Raw genomic sequence first — 22,074 nt, forward strand, 5'->3', positions numbered from 1 at the left:
CAGAACCAACCCGGGGACGGAAGAAGACACAGCCAGCGAACAGGAAGGGAGAACGGAAAAGGAAACTAGTCCCTTTGAACAGCAAATGAGTTCCCCGTCTAAGTAATTTAATTAATCTTTTGTCTTTTCATACTGGCTTATAAAAAACACGTTTAAAAAATGTAGTTCTGTAGCGCCCCCTGTCGCCCAGGAGGACTATAACGGCTTCCTGTGATGCCGTTTGGGTTTTATACCATCAGAAATAGTCTTTTGAATTCCTTAAGAAATAGACTACTAGACCACAATAGGTTTCTTTTTTTTTCTTTCTTTTTGAGCTTGTACAAAGGAGAAAGCTGTTAGGGTCACTTGGAAGAAAATAAAATGGTGGATGCTTTTTGTGATTTCTCTCTCTCTTCCATAACATAATTAACGCTGAAATACATATAAATAAACAAAACTAGGGATGAAGAATTTGAAATTCTGTTGAATGTTTACAGAAGAAATAGGAAAAATACATTGAAGAAACTGCCATGTTTTCTTCCTACACAGGCTTGATAGATGTCACAACCATCACATGCATGCCAGGATGTTCATAGAAAGAAAAATACTTTATTGTTCTCAAGCATAACATTTCAAACGGATGAGTCTTGTGTCGGTGCCATTTTTGACTTTATCATTCATACTTTTTTTTCTCTTCAACATTTATTATTTCCTTTTCTTACTTAAAACATCTAAAAAACTTCCTTGCTCTGGTGGCCGGCTGGTTAAGACATTTATCGTTGCACGCAGGGTGATGCATCTTGAGATGCTTATCCAGTGCAACCAGGATGCAAATGATTAGGGCTTGGGGTAGGCCACTCAGCAGCTGTGAGGACATAAATGACAGGGGCCTGCTTTTTGCTGCTCAGACATGAAGAAAATTGAATTTACAGCATTAAAATGTTCCTTTGTTTTTTTTTTCCGAAACAAACTTCGTGGCTCGCCAGTTAAAATTTGCCAGTTAATGCAGCCGGGGCAAAAAGCTTAAATGAAAAGAAATGACAGACTTGTATACCGCTTCATTAGGACACTCAGACGCTTTACTTTAGTACAGTCATGTCATTCACATTTCACGTTTAAGTCACGTTCAATGTTATGGAGAATTTTTTTGGCATCGTGCATCTTGGTGTGGCAGAATTTTACTTCTCTACCAGGCAAAAGTTCTCCAGATTATTTGATTGTGAGTACATCTTTAGACCACTGGTATAAGTAACCTCGGATTTTGTTTGAGGAACTTGTTTCTTCTCTCTGGCTTAAACATTCCCAAACTTAAATTTTTCTCTAAAAAAAAAAAAAGAACTTTTCAGAGAATAGTAAATGGCTTCTGTTTTACAGAACAGATCCAGCGCTTGGCAGAAACCAGCACACCGCTTTCAAACTTACCATCAATCACCTCGACAGGCTTCTTTTTACCCATTATGGAACTTATAAATAAGCAGATGTGAGGAAGACAGCCGAACTTTACTTCTGGTTCTGATATTGGGTACGTAAGCAGAGACCCAAAGCTAAAACCATCAGACCTGTGCAGTCTACTGCCCTTTTGATTCCTGTCTAATTTTCAGTGTTCCAATAAAAAATTATATTTAAAGTTTATTCCTCAACAAAGTTGACTGACTAATTAGACGCATTTTTGTTCCTCACATATTTGCAGGAATGATCCATGTTGTGATTTCTATAATTACACACTTGGAAAGCAGCTCCAAGAACGACCATGACAAATAATCCGACAGCTAAACCAATTGGAGATGATCCAACTCTGTCGACCTGTTGGTTAACGGCAAAGGGTAAGACCCGCCCCCAGGAAAGAAACGGAAACGTTTGCACAAATTGGAAACTGTGACTTCTCAATATGTCTTTATTTAGACAGCGTCATAGAGCAGGCTCACTGATCCTGCAAGTTACAATAAATTATTAGAAAATGACCTGTACAACCACACAACACATTAGAAAGAGATCGGCCTACTTCTACTAGGACACTTTGTAAATAAATGGGACGGAGTATTTCACACAACAACCTTTTAGTTTCTCGCACTTTTAGAAAGTTGTTCCAACCGGAAGGGGAAAAAAATATTAGCAATTAGATATTGAAATAGTTGGGATTTCTTCTTCCTAATCCTTCAGCTTGTAATCAAGGCGTGTGCTGGAAGAGAACATTTTCATTCAGACTTTTCTGTAAACGGCCTCAATGAACATTGAATGATTAATAAAAAATGAACAGCATGCGAGACCAAACTAGAAACTGGGGGGTAACAGTTACCTTTAAGAGCTGCCACACATATTTATGCCTCATAAGTCATTCATAAAATATACAAAATAAATCCCCTGAGGCCACAACCACCAGTGTCTACATCTAAAAAAAAAAAAAATCAAAAAACTAAAAAAAAAAGAAGCTTTCAAAATAAGATGTGGATTGTTTTTTTTACTTGAACACAGGCTGGGAATAAATTCTGGTGGCAATAGGAGCCGGGTTGTGTTTAAATCGGTTACAATCAGAAAGAGAGAGACATTCAGTTCTTCGGTTACATTTTTCCATTTTAAATGGGTTTATAGAGCACATAATCTGATCTGGGAAAAAAAACAATAAACATTTCACAGAGTTTACTTTCCGTCACTTTGTGGAGGATTCATGGGATCATAAGGAGATCAACAAGTACAGAACAGAAGCTTTCTGAGCGCACGTACCAAACCGGGAGTCTCGAAAGTGGGGTTAAAGTGCAACAGAACAAAGAAGGAACATAAGAGTACCCCACAGGGTTGCTATGTGCTGTGCACCCATGTTCTGCAGACATGGTTACGACCTCGGCATGGCATGGATACCGGGGTCAAGGTTTCTAAAAAAAAAAAAAAAAAAAAAACAGAAACCCCCCTGCCCCAAAAAACGATAAAGTTTCTTGAATATTGTTGGTAACAGTTTGACGTTTTTCTTTTCGATGAGATGGTCGAGAAAGTGCAACAGTTGGGTTTGGCTGCGATGGACCTGCTGCCCCTCTCACACCCGTTGTTGCACACCGTCATTTGTTTTCTTGTTTCTACTGTGTAGAAATGCTTTTATCCAGTGACGGTGTAACAAATAAAGAAGCACTGATTAACACTTTTATGGGAGCAGATTAAGATAGGTCTATTAAAAAAAACATTTATATTTCAGAATGAGGCGTTTTCGGGCCTTTTGTCACTTTAAATCCAAATGAGCTGCTGCTGGCCACGCCCTCCAGCTCAATGTTTATACTCATGTGAAAATAACAAAACAAATCTGTAATTATACAACCGTACGTCTTTGAAAATAATTAGTAGCGCTTCTAGTGCAACCAGCAAGAACGTAGCAACTGGTGTCTGAATGCTGAGTCAACAACAAAACTCTCGTCTTTTCCAGCAGGCATTGTACACACACTGGTAAAAACCAGCTGACCAACGTGCTGGAGTTCCGCTTGGGTTACTAGGTGAGGCTCAGTTCCTGCTGATTTGCATCGTTACTTTGTGGAGGACTTTGGTATTTTTCCAGTCACCAAAAAAACATCTGGGTGGATTTTTTTTTTCCTCCAAAGTACTTGTGCTGTTTTTAGAAGCAATAGAAACTCGAACGGAAGTACAAAAAATGTGCAGAATACAAATTTTGCACGATAAGCCTCCTGTAAGACTGACAATCCTACCCAAAAAGATCCATCCAACCAAGATCAGCATTAATTTCAGGAGTCGTTTTTTTGCTCAGGTCTTTGTTTCGTAATCATTAAACTTGTAATATCCTCCACTATTTTATCAGCAGTAGGAACATTTATGGTGTTAAGTAAAAGCAACCCTAGCTTGCAATGCACTTGTTTTTATCTTAAAAGACTTTGGTTCTGGCAATGTTATACCATGAGGATCTGATTTAGACCCGTGCCTTGTACAACCAACTAAAAAACAAATAAACAAACTTGCAAATGGCCAATTGTGACTAGAGCAGAGAGTCCCAGCTGAGAAAGCTTGACATAAACACAGAGCTATAATTTCTCAATTGTTTATCTCCCTCCCCCATAATTCCTGCAGCAGTCAACTCTGCAAACTGCGCGACAGCCGAGCGACCCACGAACATGACACCGAGCTGAACACACATCTACCACCAGCACCGTACCACCGAGTCACTCCCACTCGTCACGGAGACCATATCAACACGTTGAGGCAGTAAAAAAAAGTCATTGTTTGTAAACCTGAAAAACAAAAACGTAAGAAAGTATACCACACACCATCAATGCACAAATACACATCATGTACAGATCTCATCTGACCTCTCGGCGCACTCGCATACCGCACCGCGCGCGCTTCCTGTTTGTGTCCAAAATAAACCAGCGCCTGCCAGCGAAGAACAAGCACTGAACTCAGGAAGAGTTCAAAGTTCAAAGAGGCGCCCTGCATCAGAGCAGCCTTCGCTCACACAGCGGCAACGTCATTTATTGCTACAGTAGGGAGAGAATGAACAGTTAGTGCAGATTTTGATGTTTGCGGCATAAGGAGAAAAGGAAGATGTGTAAAAAGCGATACGGTGGATGAAGTTCTCGGCACCGCTTAGGGCACAGATGTCATGGCTTCTTCCAGATTTACAGCAGCAACGACAGAAAAACCTTTCAACTCTTTGTGATCAACATGGAGCACACCAGATGGTGCCCCGAGGTCAAATTTGTGGCAAATTTCTTTCTATAAAAATTTCCTAAACATATCCTTCACAAGAAAAAAGACTAAACAAAACATTGTTCTCTAGTTTTGTTTGAATTTTAGACCCTGTCCACACATTGCCGGATATCAAGGAAACATTCATTTTGGCCTTTCTCAATCACAAAAACTGTTTAATATCACTAAAGTATCACATTTATATAAACTCAGACCAAAATCTATGTTTAAAAAACCTCCTCCATATTTGTCTTTCCGTGTGTATATGGGTGAAACAGAGACTTAAGAGTCCTGCGTGTTCATGAGTCAACATATCCACATGTTCGCTTTGAGATGATTGCCAATCAACATCGTCTTGTGTTTTAACTTCATATTCTAATACGATTTTGAAAGTAGTTCAACCCACAAAAATGAGCCTCCTGGCGCCATGTTTAATCCCTAACAGGAAGTTGTGGTTGTTTTCAAGCAACCTGATTGGCTGACATTGGTTTTAGCTTCGCCCTACACCGCCCTCTGTGGGCCTGGTATGTTTACAACAACACAGAGAGGCGTATTTATTCCAGCTAATATGGGTGAAAACTTTTCCGGAACAGATTTCATGTGTGCGATTTTTAAAATAATTTGTTTTTATAAAGCTGGAGGAATCCAACAGCCCCAACTTCAGTCACCAAATAAATATAGTAAACATTGCAGCAACAAACTGTTTTTGCATCACATTAAACCCAACCACAAACAGCACTCTTCGATATCGGCTTGTGAATACGTCTCTTTAGTGTACAAGCACATTGAGTGGAGATAATTGCATTATTTACTAATAATAGTTAACAATTCAACAAATTGTGATGTAATTTCCAGATACGCCTTCTGAATTCAAAGACAAACTGGATGCAAAATCTATGCCGAATATGGAATTCTTTTAAATAATACTCAATAAACTGAATTGGCCACTCAGTAACAAAATACGCTTTATATGCTAATTAAAATGCATTATGTTTTAATCAGCATATCCCAACCTGGCAACCCACAGCTTTTGCTTTCTCTGTGAAATTTTTGCACATTTCATCTTACGGAGCTTCAGCAGGAACTTACAACCCTGTGAAAACTTTAAATACTGGAAGAGGAGCAATCGCAGCACCACCGGGAGCTACGACTTTTAGCGGTTTCACTACAACAATTAGTGCAGCATTGTCATAACCGAGGAAAAAAAACGTAGTGGGACAGTCAGTGACAGACTGGTGCATCGCATTGTCACTGGTAAGACTTCAGAAGGAGCTGCTGGTGGCATTAAAGTTCTGCCTCGCAATGAGCTGGCGTGGAACGATTCAGAAAACACAAATAACAAACACACAACACGTTCCTGTACTCTGACATCGACAGCCACACTGCAAAAACAACCGAACTCTTGAAGGTTTTAAATTCATTATGTACGTCGCTCTGTCGTCTGCACGACCATGGAAACATACACATCGTACATTCAAAACACCACTAATGACGTGGTGCTGCTTTCAGGTTCGAAGGACTTCTTGAAGTCAAGCCAATTACGCAAAATAAGTCATTTCGACATGATTTTCTGCTCTCCGTCTGCAGGAGTCGCTCGAAATCCAACGCAGCACATGGCAATATGGGACATCTCGACATAATCCTGGTTTTTGGGTATTTGGGTCGGGGAGGGTGCAGCACATCATAAACTAGGATAAACTTCATGGACAGCACAAGAGTTGAAAGTGCAACGGCGGAAAGTAACAAACAGGCCGGAAAGTTTTAGCTTTGCAGTTATAAGACTAAATTTGAACTGAACTGACATCTCTGAGCTTTGAAAAAAATTGAAACAAAACACAGAGCGGGGGGGAAAAAAAAAACGTGATATTTCTACTGACATCAGTTTTATCCGGAGTAAAACTCATTGTGCAGCAGTTACTGGAAAATTTGCTTGACTTATATGAGCAGATTTATTTTTTTCATCTGAAGTATAATTTCTATCAAAGCATCCCTTGAACGCAGAGATCATAATCAAAACAAGCAGTCATTTTCCAATCTTGAACTCAAATTATCCTCCCAAACAATCTATTTTAGAGGTTTGCTTTCACTTATGAAGGTTTTAGAACTTAAATTAGTGATCATATATAAAGTTAAAAACAAAAAAAAAGGGAAAAAAAACTGAACAACTGAAGAAAAAAGTTGAGAAATCCTAAACAGAGAGCTTTTTCACACCCAATATGGAATGCTGCTGCTGCAGCGCTGTGTGATGGCTTACCAGCGACGATGCAATGCGCTAGTGTGCGTGTGTGTGTGTATGCATGCGGTCATTTGCGATCAAGTCTTTGCTTCACACACACACACACACAAAATTGATCTCCTGCGAGAGGGAAGAGCAGGGAGCGTTAACCGAGCTTGGTGATCTGTAGGTCTCCTTGTATCCGTACTGTGTCGATTGAGGGCAAGGATTTTACTTTGTGATAAAAGTCAAAGAGCTGGTGTCCGTCTACGAATATCCGGAAGCGTTGGTGCTCGCAGTGGATCTCAATCTGCAGGAACGGAAGGAGAAAAAGGAAGCAGATCAAACAAAGGGAAGCAGAAGCAAAAGGCCTAAAACAAAAAAAAAAACAACAAAAAAAAACGGTGCGAGTCTTAATTTGGCAAATGACATTTTCGCCCGAAAATTTCTAGTGAATGTATCATTGCACACTTGAAATAAGACAAAACTAACTTTTAACAACTTTTCACCAAGATACAGGAGCTTGTTTTAAGCAAAGAATGGTATATATATATATATATATATATATATATATATATATATATATATATATATATATATATATATATTATTATTATTTTTTATTTTTTTAAAGTGAGGTTCCACTGGCAGATTATTTATAACTTGGGAAAACTGTCCTGCAAGTGAAAAAAAGATCTACCAGTGGAACTAGTAAAACAAAAGCTGAAATTAGCAAAGCACTAAACATGCTCCTGAAGCCACGACGGAATGGTTTAGATTAAAGCATATTAAGGTTACTGAATGGTCTAGTCAAAGCACAGACTCACATTTGACTTTGAGTGTGTGGCTAGATTTAGGATTTGCCATTCACATACACTCCATCCTGACTAACTTTTGCTTAGAAGAATGGAGATTTTTTTTTTTGTCTCTAAACATGCAGAGATGTCAGAGACATGACCCTCAAACCTTTTTAAGATTTTGCTATTATTATTTAAATTAAAAAAATATGTACAATCTTCCCTTCATTTGACAAAGCTGGGCTGCTTTCTCTTTGTCTTCAGATCTCAGTGAAAATCCATTCGAGAGTTTGTGCTTTCAAAGTGACAAACGAGAAAAAATTGACTTCATGAAATGCCGCTTATTGCACCGGAAAACAATTAATGTGTTAGCCAGAGAGAGATATTGCATCACCTTTTGGCTTTATGGTTTTACAGCAAGTTTTTTAATGAAAGGTTTTACACATTCATCATTCGAAAAGTAATTAAATCATCCTTGTTTCTTGCATTTTTTTTAAAAAAAAAAGGTCATGTTTTTCCACTTGTGCTTCTCCACTTGTTCTTTTTGACCTGAAGCATGGCACAAAGGATGCCTCACGATCACAGCAAGTTCAACTTTTGACCAAATACAGCAATAAACACATAAACCACACTGGTCGGCATCCACCCACTCCTTAGACGAAAGTAAGCTCTCCCTGCCAATAACAGGCCTGTTTCCATAAAGAGATCAGTGGGGCGGGAAAAAAAAAAAAAAAGCCTTTTCACTGTAAAAACCACAGATCATCATGTGTCTGTCCACATGCCTCCACTTTGTTTCGAGCAAACAGCTGTAATCTCCAGGCTCCAGCTCCTGACACCCACCGCAAGCAACGATCGCTTTGTCACAGAGTCGGCAGCGAGAAGCAGGAAGGACGCCTAGACGCAACACATATTAACGCGGACGCCCGGGATAACTTTAAACTCAAACTATTTCTGGCTGATCGTGATTCATAATTTATTAGAGCGGAATGTGAGTGAGCATCTGGGCCCCTCGTGTCCAGCAGTGATGAGTCGCAGCCGTTCAACCCGAAGCGCCCCCAGCACTGACTTCATCCTATATGTGAGCAGCTGATGCTGTTTTTGTAAACACACCACTACACATTTTCACACACGCAGGCTGCGTTAACATTAGACACACGTGATGGCGCACAGGGTTTCTGCCCTTTGTTTCGGTTTTAGTGCTGAGAGGAATGAAGAGGTGCCGATTGGAGATCTTCCAGATGATTTTTGATCACTGATTTTGGTAGGTAATCAACAGAAATGACCAATTTTATCCGATACCAATCGGAATGTTTCTACCGTTCTTAGCCAACAAAAGTCTCTGTTTACTCAAATGTAGAGTCGGGAGGAGATCGTGGCCTTAACTGTGAGGTTCCCAAAACATCGTCAACATTTATTTTTTTACCCAGTTTGCTGACAAAGACAACTGGATTCTTCAAAAGTAGAAGAAACCTAGCAACTTTACTTTAGTAGATTCCACTTCCTGTTACCTTCTGTTGCCTAATGGGCTTGACAGGATGGTGATGTCGACCTGTCTCCATTCCTTCCCTACGTGATTTGCATGATATTAGGCGCTTCCCCTCTTCCAGCTGAGCAACCAGTTCAGTTGTTTTCAATTTTAAAATCCATCTTCCTTCCAGGAAGCTTTCAACAGCCTTCATGTTTTCTCATGTTTTTAAACACTTCACTGATACAGAAAGGGTCTTCTTTCCACTTCCACACTGAAGAGTGTTTTTTGAACTACTGTTAATGTTTATGTTTATTTTTTTTATAAAAGTCAAGGCATGTCAAATGTAAATTGTTCAATTTGAGTCTTTCGGAGCCAAAAAAGGAACTTTTGTCATTTTGTGTCATCAGCACATAAACTCCCTAAATTCTGTCTCGGTCTTTGGTTCTGGTGTTCAATTCCCTGACCTCCAAGTTTGGGAAACTCCTGGAAGATCTCTGGGACTACCTCTTCTTATGCCGAGATACTAACAGCGAAGAAGCTCTTACCCTAAAAGGCTGGTCAGGGATGAAAGGGAAGTAGGCGGTGGAAGCTTCCTCATCTGTCCATTTCCCTGAGACGCGGGCGCGCCGCAGAAACTGCCGGTTGCTGAAGCTAGCGGTGAGTTTCAGGGCCACGTCGAACGACGGGTCATCCTTTTCCAAATCCCGTCCGCAGGTCAGGCTGACGTCGAAGCTGAGGAGACAATATAACATGTTGGAGTCAGACAGTAGATCCAAAAATGGACTATTATGTTGGCACCTCTGGTAAAGAGCCTTGAAATGTATTTAGCTTTTAATCTTCCCAGGTTATCCAACGTCTTCCCTTACGCTCCCCATTTTAGGAAATGGCTCTAGGTGTCGCATCATATTTATTCCCCGTGAAGACATGCTAAACGATTACTTAACATATGTTTCTCACACTGAACCACTTCAATAAAAGATGTGTTCATTTCTAGGCTTTTTAACTCATCTTCACCATTGGGGGCAATAAACATGTCCACGTCCGCAACTAATCTGGGATGAGACATATGAATAATTCTGCTGTTGCTGTCGAAGAGCAAACTGTGAGCGTGTGTGTTAATTATGCATAATCCCTCACGCTACGGTTTCTGTTTCTCCTCCCTCCCCTGCAGCTGTGCAGTTCATACGTTCTCAAGCATCTCATCCTTGCTGCAAACTTTCCAAGACGCATCGAAAAAATAAAAAGAAGAAGAAGAAAGCAAAACAAACAGCTTGTTGGAGCAGCTCTTATTTTTCACATGAACTTTGGACTCTGAATTCTCTGCCAGCAGCAGGAAAGATGAGGTCATGGAGAGGATTTTTTTCCCCCCCCTCATCAAATTCAACACAAGACTCCATGAAGGGTAAAAGACACACCCAAACAAAATCTGACTCACTGGGGTTTTATTCCTCATATTTTCCCCTACACCCCCCTCGCTCCCCTCTTTTCTGTTCTTCCTGCTGGTGAGGAAACGCCCTATCTCTGCATATTTAAAGCTCCACTGCCCTCATGAACTGAATGTGCAAGTTTGACAAAGTGGAGGGGAGAAAAGAAAAAGAAGGAAAAAAAAAACATTTTATCTTAGATACCAATCAGATTTGTATTCAGAGCGTTGCAGACGTGCAGGGTAGGACTGAGGCCTTATCTCACCTGTGTGGCTCCAGGTCGATGATCCCCATCACTATGATCTTCTTCCCCGGTCGCATTCCGCCGCGGATGCGCCCGCTGAAAGGCACCGTCTGCGCACAACACCACCACACCCACCCAAACAAATACACAAATCAAACACTGGGGTACGACGGTACACTCTTCAAAGCCCGATTCAAACAAAGGTGCTGGGGGTTGTGCGGAGGGACTTCTTACCAAAAGACGGGATAAATCCTCCTTGTCGGGTGAGATCAGACCGGGGTTCTCCGGCGAGTCGTTCAGCGTGTGATCCCCGTCCATGTTCTTGAAAAGGACACCAGAACACAAATCAGGAGCCGATACGCAAGCAGGGGCCGAGGGTCAGAGACCCACCGAGAGGCTGCGGGCCTGCGCGTGATCAATAATTGATGATTGCCGCGGGACCCTCGCTGCGCGACGCGGTTCGCAACACAATGACGATCCGGCAGGTTTTGGAGGAGCTGATGGCGTGTTGAGCACCGCGCGGCGCGGGGTGAAGGGATGCCGCTACGACCGGGATGGATCTCCTCATCTCCTCCCCCCTCCTGTGGCCCCACGCAGGGGATGATGGTTGGATGAAAGAGGAGACACCCCCACCACCACCTCACCTCCACCCACCCTCCTCTAGTTTTTTTTTTTTTTTTTTTTTTTTGCACTCTGGTCCACGTTTACAGCACTTCCACGTCCAGATAACGATGCGCATTACCAAGCAATCCCTACCGAACGCTCAAATGAAAGCAATCCCCCCAACCCCCGGTCCCACTCTTTCCACCTACGGTTCCTATCGCCCGGTGTGGCTTTGGGAATACTCACTATTCCGTCCTTTTCTGCTGCCTGCACCGCCATCTTGAGCCGAAAAGCACAGGATGCGAGCGTGGGGAGGGAAGGAGGGAGGGAGCGGAGTGGCGCGTCTTGCCTCGGGAGGATTTCCCAGTTCCTGCGTCCCCCGACGTCGGTCGGCTCCAGGCCTCGCCTCAGACACACGCACACGCACACACACACACGCGCGCGGCGGAGAGAGGAGAGAAAGAGCACCGAGCAGGACATCCACACTGCCCGCCTCCGCTTTTTACTGTCGGCTCCTGAAAAGGGAGGATAAATGTGCTGACGAATGCTTTATAATAATTAGAGGCCGACAGCTTTAATCCCCGTCTGTCGGAGAGAGCTAATCATCGGACAGATCTTCAGCCGATTAGGCCGACGCGCTCTTTGGGTTTGTTTTCGGCGCTGTCAGCAGGCTGGAGGAGGTTGGAGGAGTAAAAAGTCTGAACGTGATACAAAGTGGGGAGCTTTTAAAGTAAACTTTTAGACGCATCAGAGGGCAATGAGCTGCACAAAATACAACCAAAAATTGCGCAAATGCATATGCGCACATAAAAAAAAAATCCTGCTAAATTAAGTTAATTGATTTTTAAGATTTTTTTTTTTTTGCCCTCTCGGGTTTGACCAATAAAACACGCTCCAGTTTCTCTCGCCTGTCTGCTTTGGGTTAATTGAGCCACTCTGCCCCCGCGTGGACATTTAGAGACGTTACAACAATACAAACTAAAAAACGCAAGCGTATAGGCTACTTCATTGGGAAATAAATAAATAAATATTGTGTCTAATTTAAATCTGTCAAGATTGGTTAAAGGGTTATTGTGACAGGACTTCTTGTAGCAGTCTGCTTCACAGCAAAATAGAAGAGGCCTCTGACTGAAGATAATGTTTTTCTGTGACAGTCTCGTGAAGAGGACGCTCAGAGTTGGCCATCATTTTCTTGATTCTTTGTAAAAAAAAAAATAATAGCCTAATAATAATAATAACAAGATGAAGAAGAAGATGTAGAAGGTAAAATTATCCCCCAATTAATGTATTAAAAATTCAAAGATTATCACACAACTGGCAACTGAAATATTCATTTTAATAAAAAAAAAAAAAAATTGGAGCATACTGAACAGTCACGTCCAGCTACTTCTACAACAAACCTACACTAACTGCAGTGAAACAGAACAATTAATGGTTGTAAAAAAAAAAAAAAATTGAACACATCTGTTTAATTAAAATTTTTGCTTCGCTTTCATTTTGTGCACAGCCATCATTATCTGCTAAACGAGTTTGCAGCAACTTTTAATTTCCCGTCGGCCTAAACAAAGTACATTTGAATTGAACTGAATAACTGAAAGGTTAACGAGGATAGCAGTGAAAGACAAATACAACACGTGTTATGATAAAATGTGCTCGTGAATAAATCGCAGACCTGACGGGTGGGCTGACTGTTACTGGTTGCCATAGTGACCGCAAAGTCAAGCCCGGCATAGGATGAATTAAACTGCAATGAATGCTGGGAGAAAATGACTTGTTGACTAAATAAAATGTACTGAAAGAACACATTTTAAAAAAAAAAAAGAAAAATGTAAAAATTGTACTTAATTTTAAGAAGTGCTTCAAGAAGGAACAGTTGGTTATGAATGTTTTAACAGTCTCTTAATGGGTTTTATTTATCGATCCCTTCTGACACGACCAGACCTTTGGGAACATTCATGACCCAAAGGAGGCCCAAACAAACCTGGACTTTGACACACCTGTTGTGCGACGATGTCAAGCTGTCGCCACTGGCTCTTTGCTTCTGTTGAACACTCAGCAAGTGTGCAAATCCACAAATATTAAATAACATTACCATCAAATACGTAGCAGTATGTTCCCACCCATGTAAAATTTTCAAAAAAAGAACATGCACGAGTGCACATGAAGAGGCCTTAGCAGCTGAAGTGAAAGCGATGTGCCGACGGAGGAGTGTGTGCGTCCGGAGAGGAACGAAGCGTGGGCATGGCAGCCTTCGAGCCTGATAACACGGCTCAGAAGTTTTTGTTTAGTTTTTTTTCTGTCTGCTCTGTGCAGGCTCAAGTCCCAGAGCTGCTGACTCTGAACCTTGGACAGACACTTCTGTATAAAAGTTGATTGTGCTCCGTATGTGTTTTTGCTCCGTGCAGAACCTAAAAAGCTAGATTTTGCTCTTATCTGGATGAAACAACCCAATCTTTGTTGTATGACTTGACTTCAGCTTATTCCTGACATGTCACTACTGTCCTCTAACTAACCTTTGAAGCCTTCACAGAAACAGCTGGATCTAGATGAACTTGGCCGCACTTTCATTCACAAGAATCGGCATTAAGGGGGAAATGCATGCCACACTTTTCAGATTTGATTAGTAAAGCATTTTGTTCACCTCAACATCAAAATTACGTCCTACTTTTGTTGCTGCATCGAGAAAAAAAAAATCCAATAAAATACCTAGAGGGAGAGCCACTGATTGTTGCTAGGAAACAGTAAAAAAACAACAAAAAAACAACATTGATCATGTGACCAAATAGTTAGGGAGAAGGCATTATTTAATGAAATTTGTAAAGGTAAGAACCATGGGTAACATTGTTAGGCTTTTATTTCTTAAAAGACACATTTCAATCTTGAAGGTGAATTTAAAATAAAATATAAGTTTAGACCATAACATATTTTCAAATTGGTTCCATGTATCAGTGATGCTTTGTGAAACGGAGATAGAAGTGTAGCATTTGTGGGCACAAACGAAGTGGAGCTGGTTTCCTTGCTGCGGGGTCAGCTCAGTTTGACCCCCCCGGTCTCCCGTAGAAAATGTTCGGGTCAGACGGGAATTCTTTTTTTTTTTATTTTACCGTCATGCTCTCTTCTATGGCAACTCTGTTGCAGAAATATGCACTGTGTGATCATTTGTGGGTGAAAATAACAATTATGTTCCAGTTGTTAGAAAGCAGTTGGAGCCTCTCCTTGCTGTCGCCCCTCCGTGGCGCTCTCTGCTGCACAGATCCAGTCTCCTGACCGGTGTTCAGCTCCCTCCTCCTCCTCTTCCTCCTCCTCCTCCTCGCTGCGGCTGCCATGGCTGCGGAGGCTTCCGGCCGGAAAGATGCGACCATCACCGGCCCAGCATACTCCACCGAGATGCGGGAGCAGCTGGTAAGTTGCTTTTGATTAAAAATAATAACAATTTAAAAAAAATGCATAAAGAAAAATTGCTTGCGGTGCGCAGCGAGGCGCTACTCCTTCCATAGAGCGGGCCTTGATGCGCCGCTGCACCGGGATGGAGTTCAACTCCGCTGGATGCGCGCAACCAGAAGCAGCCGTGTCATGGTTTTGGGGTTTTCTCTCATGCGATGACGAAGTTTATGTGTCAAATATTTATGGATAGGTCAATGCGCAAAGGGAGAAAGGATGCGAATTATCGCAGGTGGTGTTGGATGGAGGCGGGGGTGGGGGAGACATCGGTGGCTCACATCCTGCGTGACGCGCTGATGTGTCAGGAGAAGTGAAAGTGGAGGGTCGGCCCGAAGCGTAGCTCATAAATACTCGGTGATTGGCCGGCCTCTGAGCTGTCGGTTCTCTTTTACTGGCCGCGGCTTTCCGCTTTTTAGAGTCTACGCAGGAGAGCTGGTTTTCTTTCACCCGGCGGTGACGCAAGTCCCAAACGACTTGGCAGGAGAGGTAGGAATTCTTCCTGATCGCCCCAGCGGGGCGAGCGGTGGATGAGAGCAGACCCGTTGGGTTCACTTGGGTCAGTATCAGAGGGAGGAATGGGTTCTCACAGTGCAGGGAACCGGTGCAGTGTTTCCATTAATTACAACCCGCCTTCTGATTGGAGCAAAGGCATCTGGATTCGGATCAAAGTCGGAAATTAGGAGCTAAAAAAAAGTCATCTTCATCATTATTATTTTGATTATTATTTTCAAATCGGTGAATTGGAAGACAGCTGCTGAACGATGAAGAGCAAAACGTGTTCTTGTATTTGTTACTTTGTAAGGACCGTTCACCTTATATGCACCAAGCTGTGGGGACCTATTGATCCTTATGGGACACAAAGCATGGACCCCATAAAATGAAGCCTTGTTTTTTGGTGAAGGGTTAGATTTAGCTCTGTGTGTGTGCACGTGTGTGCTATTATAACTGAGTATTTATTAAAGAAGGAAGCATGCCTTTCTCCACCTGCTGGCTCGTGACCAAAAACCTGTTCTTCTGCTTAGTTGAGATGTTTGTGTCAACTGATGTTCACATGCTCCTAATTGAATGCCTTCAGAGTGAGATCTCAGTTAGGAGTCAGTTGCTCTGCCGCCTCTGGATCGTTCACTTTCTACCCACGTCTTCTGTACTGGGTGAGTCTTATTGCTGGAATTCTCCATCTAATCTTCATCAGCAGTGCAATGTCAACATTTCTTATACAGTTTAGTTTCTACATATGTATACAAATGTAGGGTTCCTCTCAAGCAGAACAGAGATATTTTAAGAGTGAAATATTTAGGCTACAGTGGCAAAGACCAAGCAAATGCTCCAGATTATGCAGTGCAATCCCTCTAATCTCCCTGCTGGAAAATGAGAAATTCTGGATTAAAGGAGGAAGTTAGTTGGGGGGAAGCCGCAAAAGAAATGCTGTGATTACAGCTTACTGGGTTCCTGGTTGTTTTTGGAACCTCATAATTTGTGTCCTGATGGCTGGAAGGCGGTGATGCAAGCATATTGCGAGGAATCTCTGAGAACGTTCCTGAAGATGCTTTGCGACGTGATGCTTCTTTGGTGCTTTTCAGGTTAAGGGGCAACATAGTTTGGGTTCCTGCCTGCAAATTCTGAAAGATTGGACCTGGATCTCACCCTAAGTGGTTTGGTGAGTGCGTCTGGAAGTAGAGGTCAAACAAACAAAGTTTGTTTTTTTCCAGCAGATTGCATCAGGGCACTTTGGATAGAACAGCTTCTGTAGGAATGAAACTCAAAGAAGGTCTCTGAGTGTCGTGCACCACTTGAATCCATTCTTCTTTTTTCCATTCGGCAGTGAAAGTTCATACGTTTAAAGCACATTATTTCAGTCAAAGATTTGTCCGAGAGCATGAATAAAACTTTTAAAATATTGATGGAGGATAAATTATGTGATTAACAATGAATAAACTGTGAATTTTAATACAAGTATATTCTGTGAATACACTTGTGTAAAGGTTAGACATGCCTGTGCAGCAAAACAGAAACTGCACCAAAAACAAGGCACTGGTTGCTGCATTTATAGTATTAAACTCTGGGATGTATTAATTTTCTAAGTGATCTAAATGTTCCACTAGGTTTTGCATTCTTAGCAAATAAAATGATGAATAAATCTCTGGGAAAAGAAAAGGTTCCAGAAACAGATGGCTTGTTCGCCTTCAGACACCTGATTGACCAGACTGAGGAAACTGAAGAACGGAAACTTACAAATTACAGCCTTCATTTTGCCCCATCCAGGCCAATTCACCACATATGGGAAAGTTTATTCCTTTAGATACAACTCGGATCTGAGCAATCCTGTCTGTATTAGACAAATGACCATGCTGACCTTATTGCAGTGTTCCAAAACACAACTCATCTCCGACACTTTTTTAGTACATATTGTAACCACAGAAGAAGTCCAAACAGACTTTTGACTGAGTGCAGACTGCAAAAACTCTGATCAGACTGCTACCTCAATTCAGCTGATATAAAAAAATTTGATGCCTCTTTGTTTAAATGTCTTATTTTTCTGATGATTTCCCAACCTGACTATGGATTTGCCAATTTAAAAACTGTCTTTCGACAAACTTCAATCTGAACTTCTACAGGAATCTAATGAAAATAAGGACAGGCTTGATTACAGAGTACAAAATGATTGGTGAAAACTTCTTTGTCTGTGCCTTTGATAGTACAACAGTCATGAATCTGCGTCTAGAAGACAATGCAGAGTGAACTCAGTGGTCTCTGGGTGTCATAAGGTCACCAACCTATCAATCATTTCCTTTTGACACAGTTAATGGAGCTATTCAAGCCGCCAAACAAACCTAACATGCTGGTTTGTTGCTCTTTACTTCATAATAATTGATGGAAAATAAGCTTGAAGGAGTTTCTCAAAATTAATGATTTCAGTATTGAGCCTCTTTGTGAAACAACAAATTAGCTTTTTTTTTAAGCAGCAGCAAAACACTTTTATAAATATTTGCCAAGATAGACAAAGATGCATGTTGTAACTTGAGAAACGAGTGGGCATTTCCACAAAATAAATTTGTTGTGTGCAGAAATGTTTTTGCTTTTTCATACGAAGCCCCAATGAACTGATTTACATTTGGCAAACAATGTTCCTGGAACCAAAATATGCCAAAAGGTAAGTAGAAAATGTGCTCCTGTGGCATTTCTTTCTCCGTCTTAAACGTAAGATTTGTAAACATGCTCACAATGACAAACATGAAGAAATTCAAGGAATGCTGGTGGACAGTGGGGAGATTTTATATATTCTCTCTTAGCAATGGACTTTCACAAAGCCAGGACAGCAGCTCAAACAACAACAAAAAATGAAACCTCGTGTATGTTTTGGGTAGTTTCATTAGTCATAAGTATTGTGTTTATAACCAGGTATAAACACAATATACATGGGTATATTTTGTTTTTGACATTATTGTAAGAAAAAGAATAACTCCAGTTTTTTTTTTAGAAACTCAATTATTTAACCAAGAATTTGCTATTATAAATCTTATCTATATAGTAGATTGCATCTGCCGTGGAAAATGCCAGGAATGTGTTGCTCTAAATTGGTTGCAGTCTTTAAAAAATGTGCAAAGGTTTGCTGAATTCAGGTATTTTGCAGAGATAAAGCACAGATTGTAAGGTGCAAATATTTGATGTGGAGCTGAGTAAAGGACAAGTGATCCGTAGTATGAACTTTCACTGATGTCCTTTAATAAACTGTCCGCTCTCTTCCAGATGACAGAGGGAAACATGAAAAACGATGCGGACGTGTCTCTGCCTGCTGCACCGGACAACTTTGCAATCCTGTGCCGAGATGTATGCCGGTCGTACGGAAAGCTAAAGGTCCTGTCCAACCTTAACCTGTCCGTACCACAGGGACAGATGTGAGTAATGTTACGCTTGAGGGAATTTTCACACCTGACCGTCCATCAGACTCGGTTCGATTGGGAACCAACATTACAATATTTGTTACATTTTTAGTTGGAAAGGTTTGCTTTCATTCTGTACTGTGTCAGACAAACTGAATCCTTTGAAAAACTTGTTTACTCCCCTGCCTGTGATGGCACTGCACTAAGAACCAATGAAGAAAACACTTTCTTCATGAAATGTAAACAAAATGGAGTGGTGTGAGAAATTAGCAGTTGTAGGTTTTTTCTTTTGTCTTTGGTAAAACACCATGAGTAATTTTTCCCACTATCTAGATTTGCTAGAGTTCACTTCAGTCGAACTGAAACTTTGGTTTCAGATCTCTGGTCCATATCAGAGTTTGATTGCTACAAGGCGTTCCTCCTTGTAGCACTGGCAGTCATTAAGTCAGGGATTTGTACTCTTCCTGGTCATCCAAGCTTTGCTCACCATGCAAATGATGTTTGCATTCTCGAGAGAGCTGCTGGCAGGCCGCTCGCCCTCTCCTTTTGTCATTCATTTGACTAATCAGTCGCCAAACTCGTGATCTTCCTGCTTAGAAATCAGGGTACCGCCGGTACATACCTCTTGGCTGGTTTTTGTGAAGAGGAAAATTCCATCTCTCCTAAGTCCTAATGGAGTTAGAGATGAGATAGCAAAGAAAACATGCTGTTCTGTGACACTGCGGCCTTCAACGTCTTGGAATATTAGCTTCTGGTTTCTGTCTTTTGTCCACTGTCGCCGCTGTTTGTCTTTGTCATTTCTGAGCCCAGTCATAGAGGATTTACATGTGACTTTTTTCAATATTGACCTAAATTCTTTGAATGACAAAAGTACAGTTCACTCGGAAATATGTTCAGGTTCAGATTACAGGTCACTCTTGTACTGATTCTGCAAAGAAAAGAATACCATGTCAACAAGGGTTCTTATCTATCTGCCTCAAACATGCACAAAATAATGATTCAAATTCACTGTGCAGAATCTTATAAGTTAAGTGCCTTGCAAACATTGCAAGACGTCTTCAGACTGTGTTAAATCATTTAGCACAATAATCACATCTTGCACCGTACCTCGCTTGTTTGCTGCAAAGAGAAAAACCATAAAGGCTGCACTATATGCTGCTTAAATCACAGTTCACTGAAAATAACATATCATCATCATGACATGGTGTTTCTCAAAATGATTACGTAACATTCAAAGAGTCGCAACAGTCATTAAAATATTTCATGTATGCTTGAAAGCCAATTCACTAGGAGAACAGGCAGCTTTGTTCTCCCTCCCAGGGAAGCAAGAAAAGAATGACATTATTTTGTTCTTGCAATCCTGGCTTGAGGGGTTCTTACAAGTTTTCCTGGACACATATTCTATTGAGAACCTTTTGTCTCGCAGTGCCCAGCTATCACAATCAAACACCGCAGTGAGAGGGAGCTATGAGGAACCCAGAGTTTTGCACTTTAGTTTATTAGGACTTGTTCTTGTTCTAGCCAGGGTAAAAGAACACATTTGTCTGTATGTGTACGGTATTGATATTAAGAATATGCAAAGTATGCCGTGACAGCATGTCTTGATTTAGTATAGAATGATAAAAATCAAACTTTCAATCTTCAAACCTGACAACTTTTGTTTTCCGCTTTAATTATTGTGTAAAAAAACCAGAAACCGTGTTATTATTAACTTGTTTATGGTGATAATATTTTCATCCTTGTGGTTGTTAAAACAGCATGAAAAATTCTAAGAGCTCAGATTTTCTTCTTAGAGTAGCATCAAATGTAATTACAGCTAAAATTAGGGAAATAGACCCTTTCTTTAAAAACAGGCCCAGGAAGTCCAAACTGCTTGTGCATCTTGTCATAAACATGTTTTTAAGACTTAGAAACTTTAATGGATCTAAAAATTAAAACAGTTTTTACTTTTAAAAAATTAAGACTCTCATTGGATTATGTTTTACTGTAAAAATAGATAAATTAATACTTTTTATTCTAAGCTAAATTATTCACAGCCCTGAATAATTTCCATAAATTTTATTTCAAGTTATCTTTCTCAGAGTGTCATATTCTTTTCAATAAAAATAAATCTACAATACGCGGTCCATTTTTACTTATAAATATTTAAATATTGTCTAATCATAATGACATTTTACAAGGGTTTACATGTCATTTTCTCCATTTAGCTTGGCTGAGTTATCCTTGCATCTCTACTCTTATAGTTAAGCTAAATAAGCAAAAATTGTGATATAACTATGATAGACTAGTAAACAATAAGAAAATAGAATTTTTACTAAAAATTCAAGTGACTTATGGCACAACAACAGTTATACATTTTTTGCTAAATGCTTCAAAACAAGGAATAATTTTGCCTCTTCACCAAGGTATTCAGGTTTAGTTATTCATATAACTAAACAAAACGTTGTGTTTCCATGCACTCTAACCAAGACCTATTTGATTATTTTCATTGTTGTTAAGTTTTTTCCGTATTTATGTAGATGGATAAAATAATAATTTTCAGCGTTTTAGCAAACACAGAAAATATTCAGAAGCTGAGAATCTGCACTGAAAACTCAGACACCAAGCAAAATTTATACCTGACGTGGCCCCTTAGGTTCATGATTATGTCTCACCCAAAGCCTTTAGTTTCTCTAACATGATCATCTTCAACGCAGCTTGCATCCTGACCTGGTAAGCCAAGTGACATGTGTGCAACAGAAATTGTTACAGAATGTGCTAGTAGTAGATGTTTTTTTTTTACCTTGTTTGTCGTAAAAATCTTCTTCAGTTTTACGCTCATGCGTGAATTGCTCATGATTTTGTTTTGCAGTTATGGCCTTCTGGGTCCCAGCGGATGTGGAAAAACGACACTGTTAAAATGTATCGTAGGAACGCTGAAAATATCAAGAGGACACATCACTGTGTTAGGGAAGCCGCCTGGATTTCCTGGACACGAGGTCCCAGGGAAGATGGTTGGATACATGCCACAGGTACACTGCAATACTCAGCTCCCTTACAGTCATTTACTCAAAGTTCTTGAATGTTTTGAAAAACAAACACATTAACTCAAAAAAAAAAAAAAAAAAACTATGGAAAAATCTTAGGACAAGGTTTTGATTTTGAGCTTGTTAAAAATCCACATATTCCTCACATAACAGTTTCATAAGTGAAGGAGTGTGGAAGATTTCAGGTCAGTTTTTATGTCAGTGTTTTTTACAGAAAACTCTGGACCCAGCTTTTATGTCAGTGAGCTGCTCTTTATGACCAAAAATCCCTGCCTCGCTACAGGCCTTTAGAAACTGTGCTGCTAGGCTATGTGAA

At 40.7% G+C, this 22,074-nt stretch overlaps 2 protein-coding genes across 6 annotated transcripts in view; one reads left to right on the forward strand and one right to left on the reverse strand.

Annotated features, from left to right (window-relative positions):
• The first annotated feature begins 14 nt into the window (after positions 1-14).
• abch1 (ATP-binding cassette, sub-family H, member 1) overlaps positions 15-22,074 on the forward strand; it is a 40,133-nt gene continuing 18,073 nt past the window's right edge. The window contains exons 1-6 of one of the 5 annotated variants that reach the window (XM_055029265.1): positions 15-102; positions 1,354-1,501; positions 1,670-1,802; positions 14,600-14,812; positions 18,599-18,747; positions 21,584-21,743. In XM_055029265.1, the coding sequence (XP_054885240.1) occupies positions 14,735-14,812; positions 18,599-18,747; positions 21,584-21,743 (387 nt within the window). In that variant the 5' untranslated portion in view covers positions 15-102; positions 1,354-1,501; positions 1,670-1,802; positions 14,600-14,734. Of the gene's footprint in view, positions 103-1,353; positions 1,502-1,669; positions 1,803-14,165; positions 14,233-14,599; positions 14,813-15,208; positions 15,408-18,598; positions 18,748-21,583; positions 21,744-22,074 lie in introns of those variants that run through there. The other 4 variants (XM_055029267.1, XM_055029266.1, XM_055029268.1 and 1 more) reach the window with 4 other exon arrangements.
• LOC129359572 (galectin-related protein B-like) lies at positions 1,846-11,896 on the reverse strand. Its single transcript, XM_055029271.1, has 5 exons — positions 11,657-11,896; positions 11,042-11,128; positions 10,829-10,917; positions 9,685-9,871; positions 1,846-7,184 (listed from the first exon to the last, which is right to left on the reverse strand). The coding sequence occupies exons 1-5, from the start codon at positions 11,888-11,890 to the stop codon at positions 7,041-7,043; spliced, it is 741 nt and encodes a 246-aa protein (XP_054885246.1). The 5' UTR covers positions 11,891-11,896; the 3' UTR covers positions 1,846-7,040.

Source organism: Poeciliopsis prolifica, unplaced genomic scaffold (genome assembly GCF_027474105.1).
Source record: "Poeciliopsis prolifica strain line A6 unplaced genomic scaffold, Auburn_PproV2 SCAFFOLD005, whole genome shotgun sequence".
Classification (NCBI taxonomy): domain Eukaryota; kingdom Metazoa; phylum Chordata; class Actinopteri; order Cyprinodontiformes; family Poeciliidae; genus Poeciliopsis; species Poeciliopsis prolifica.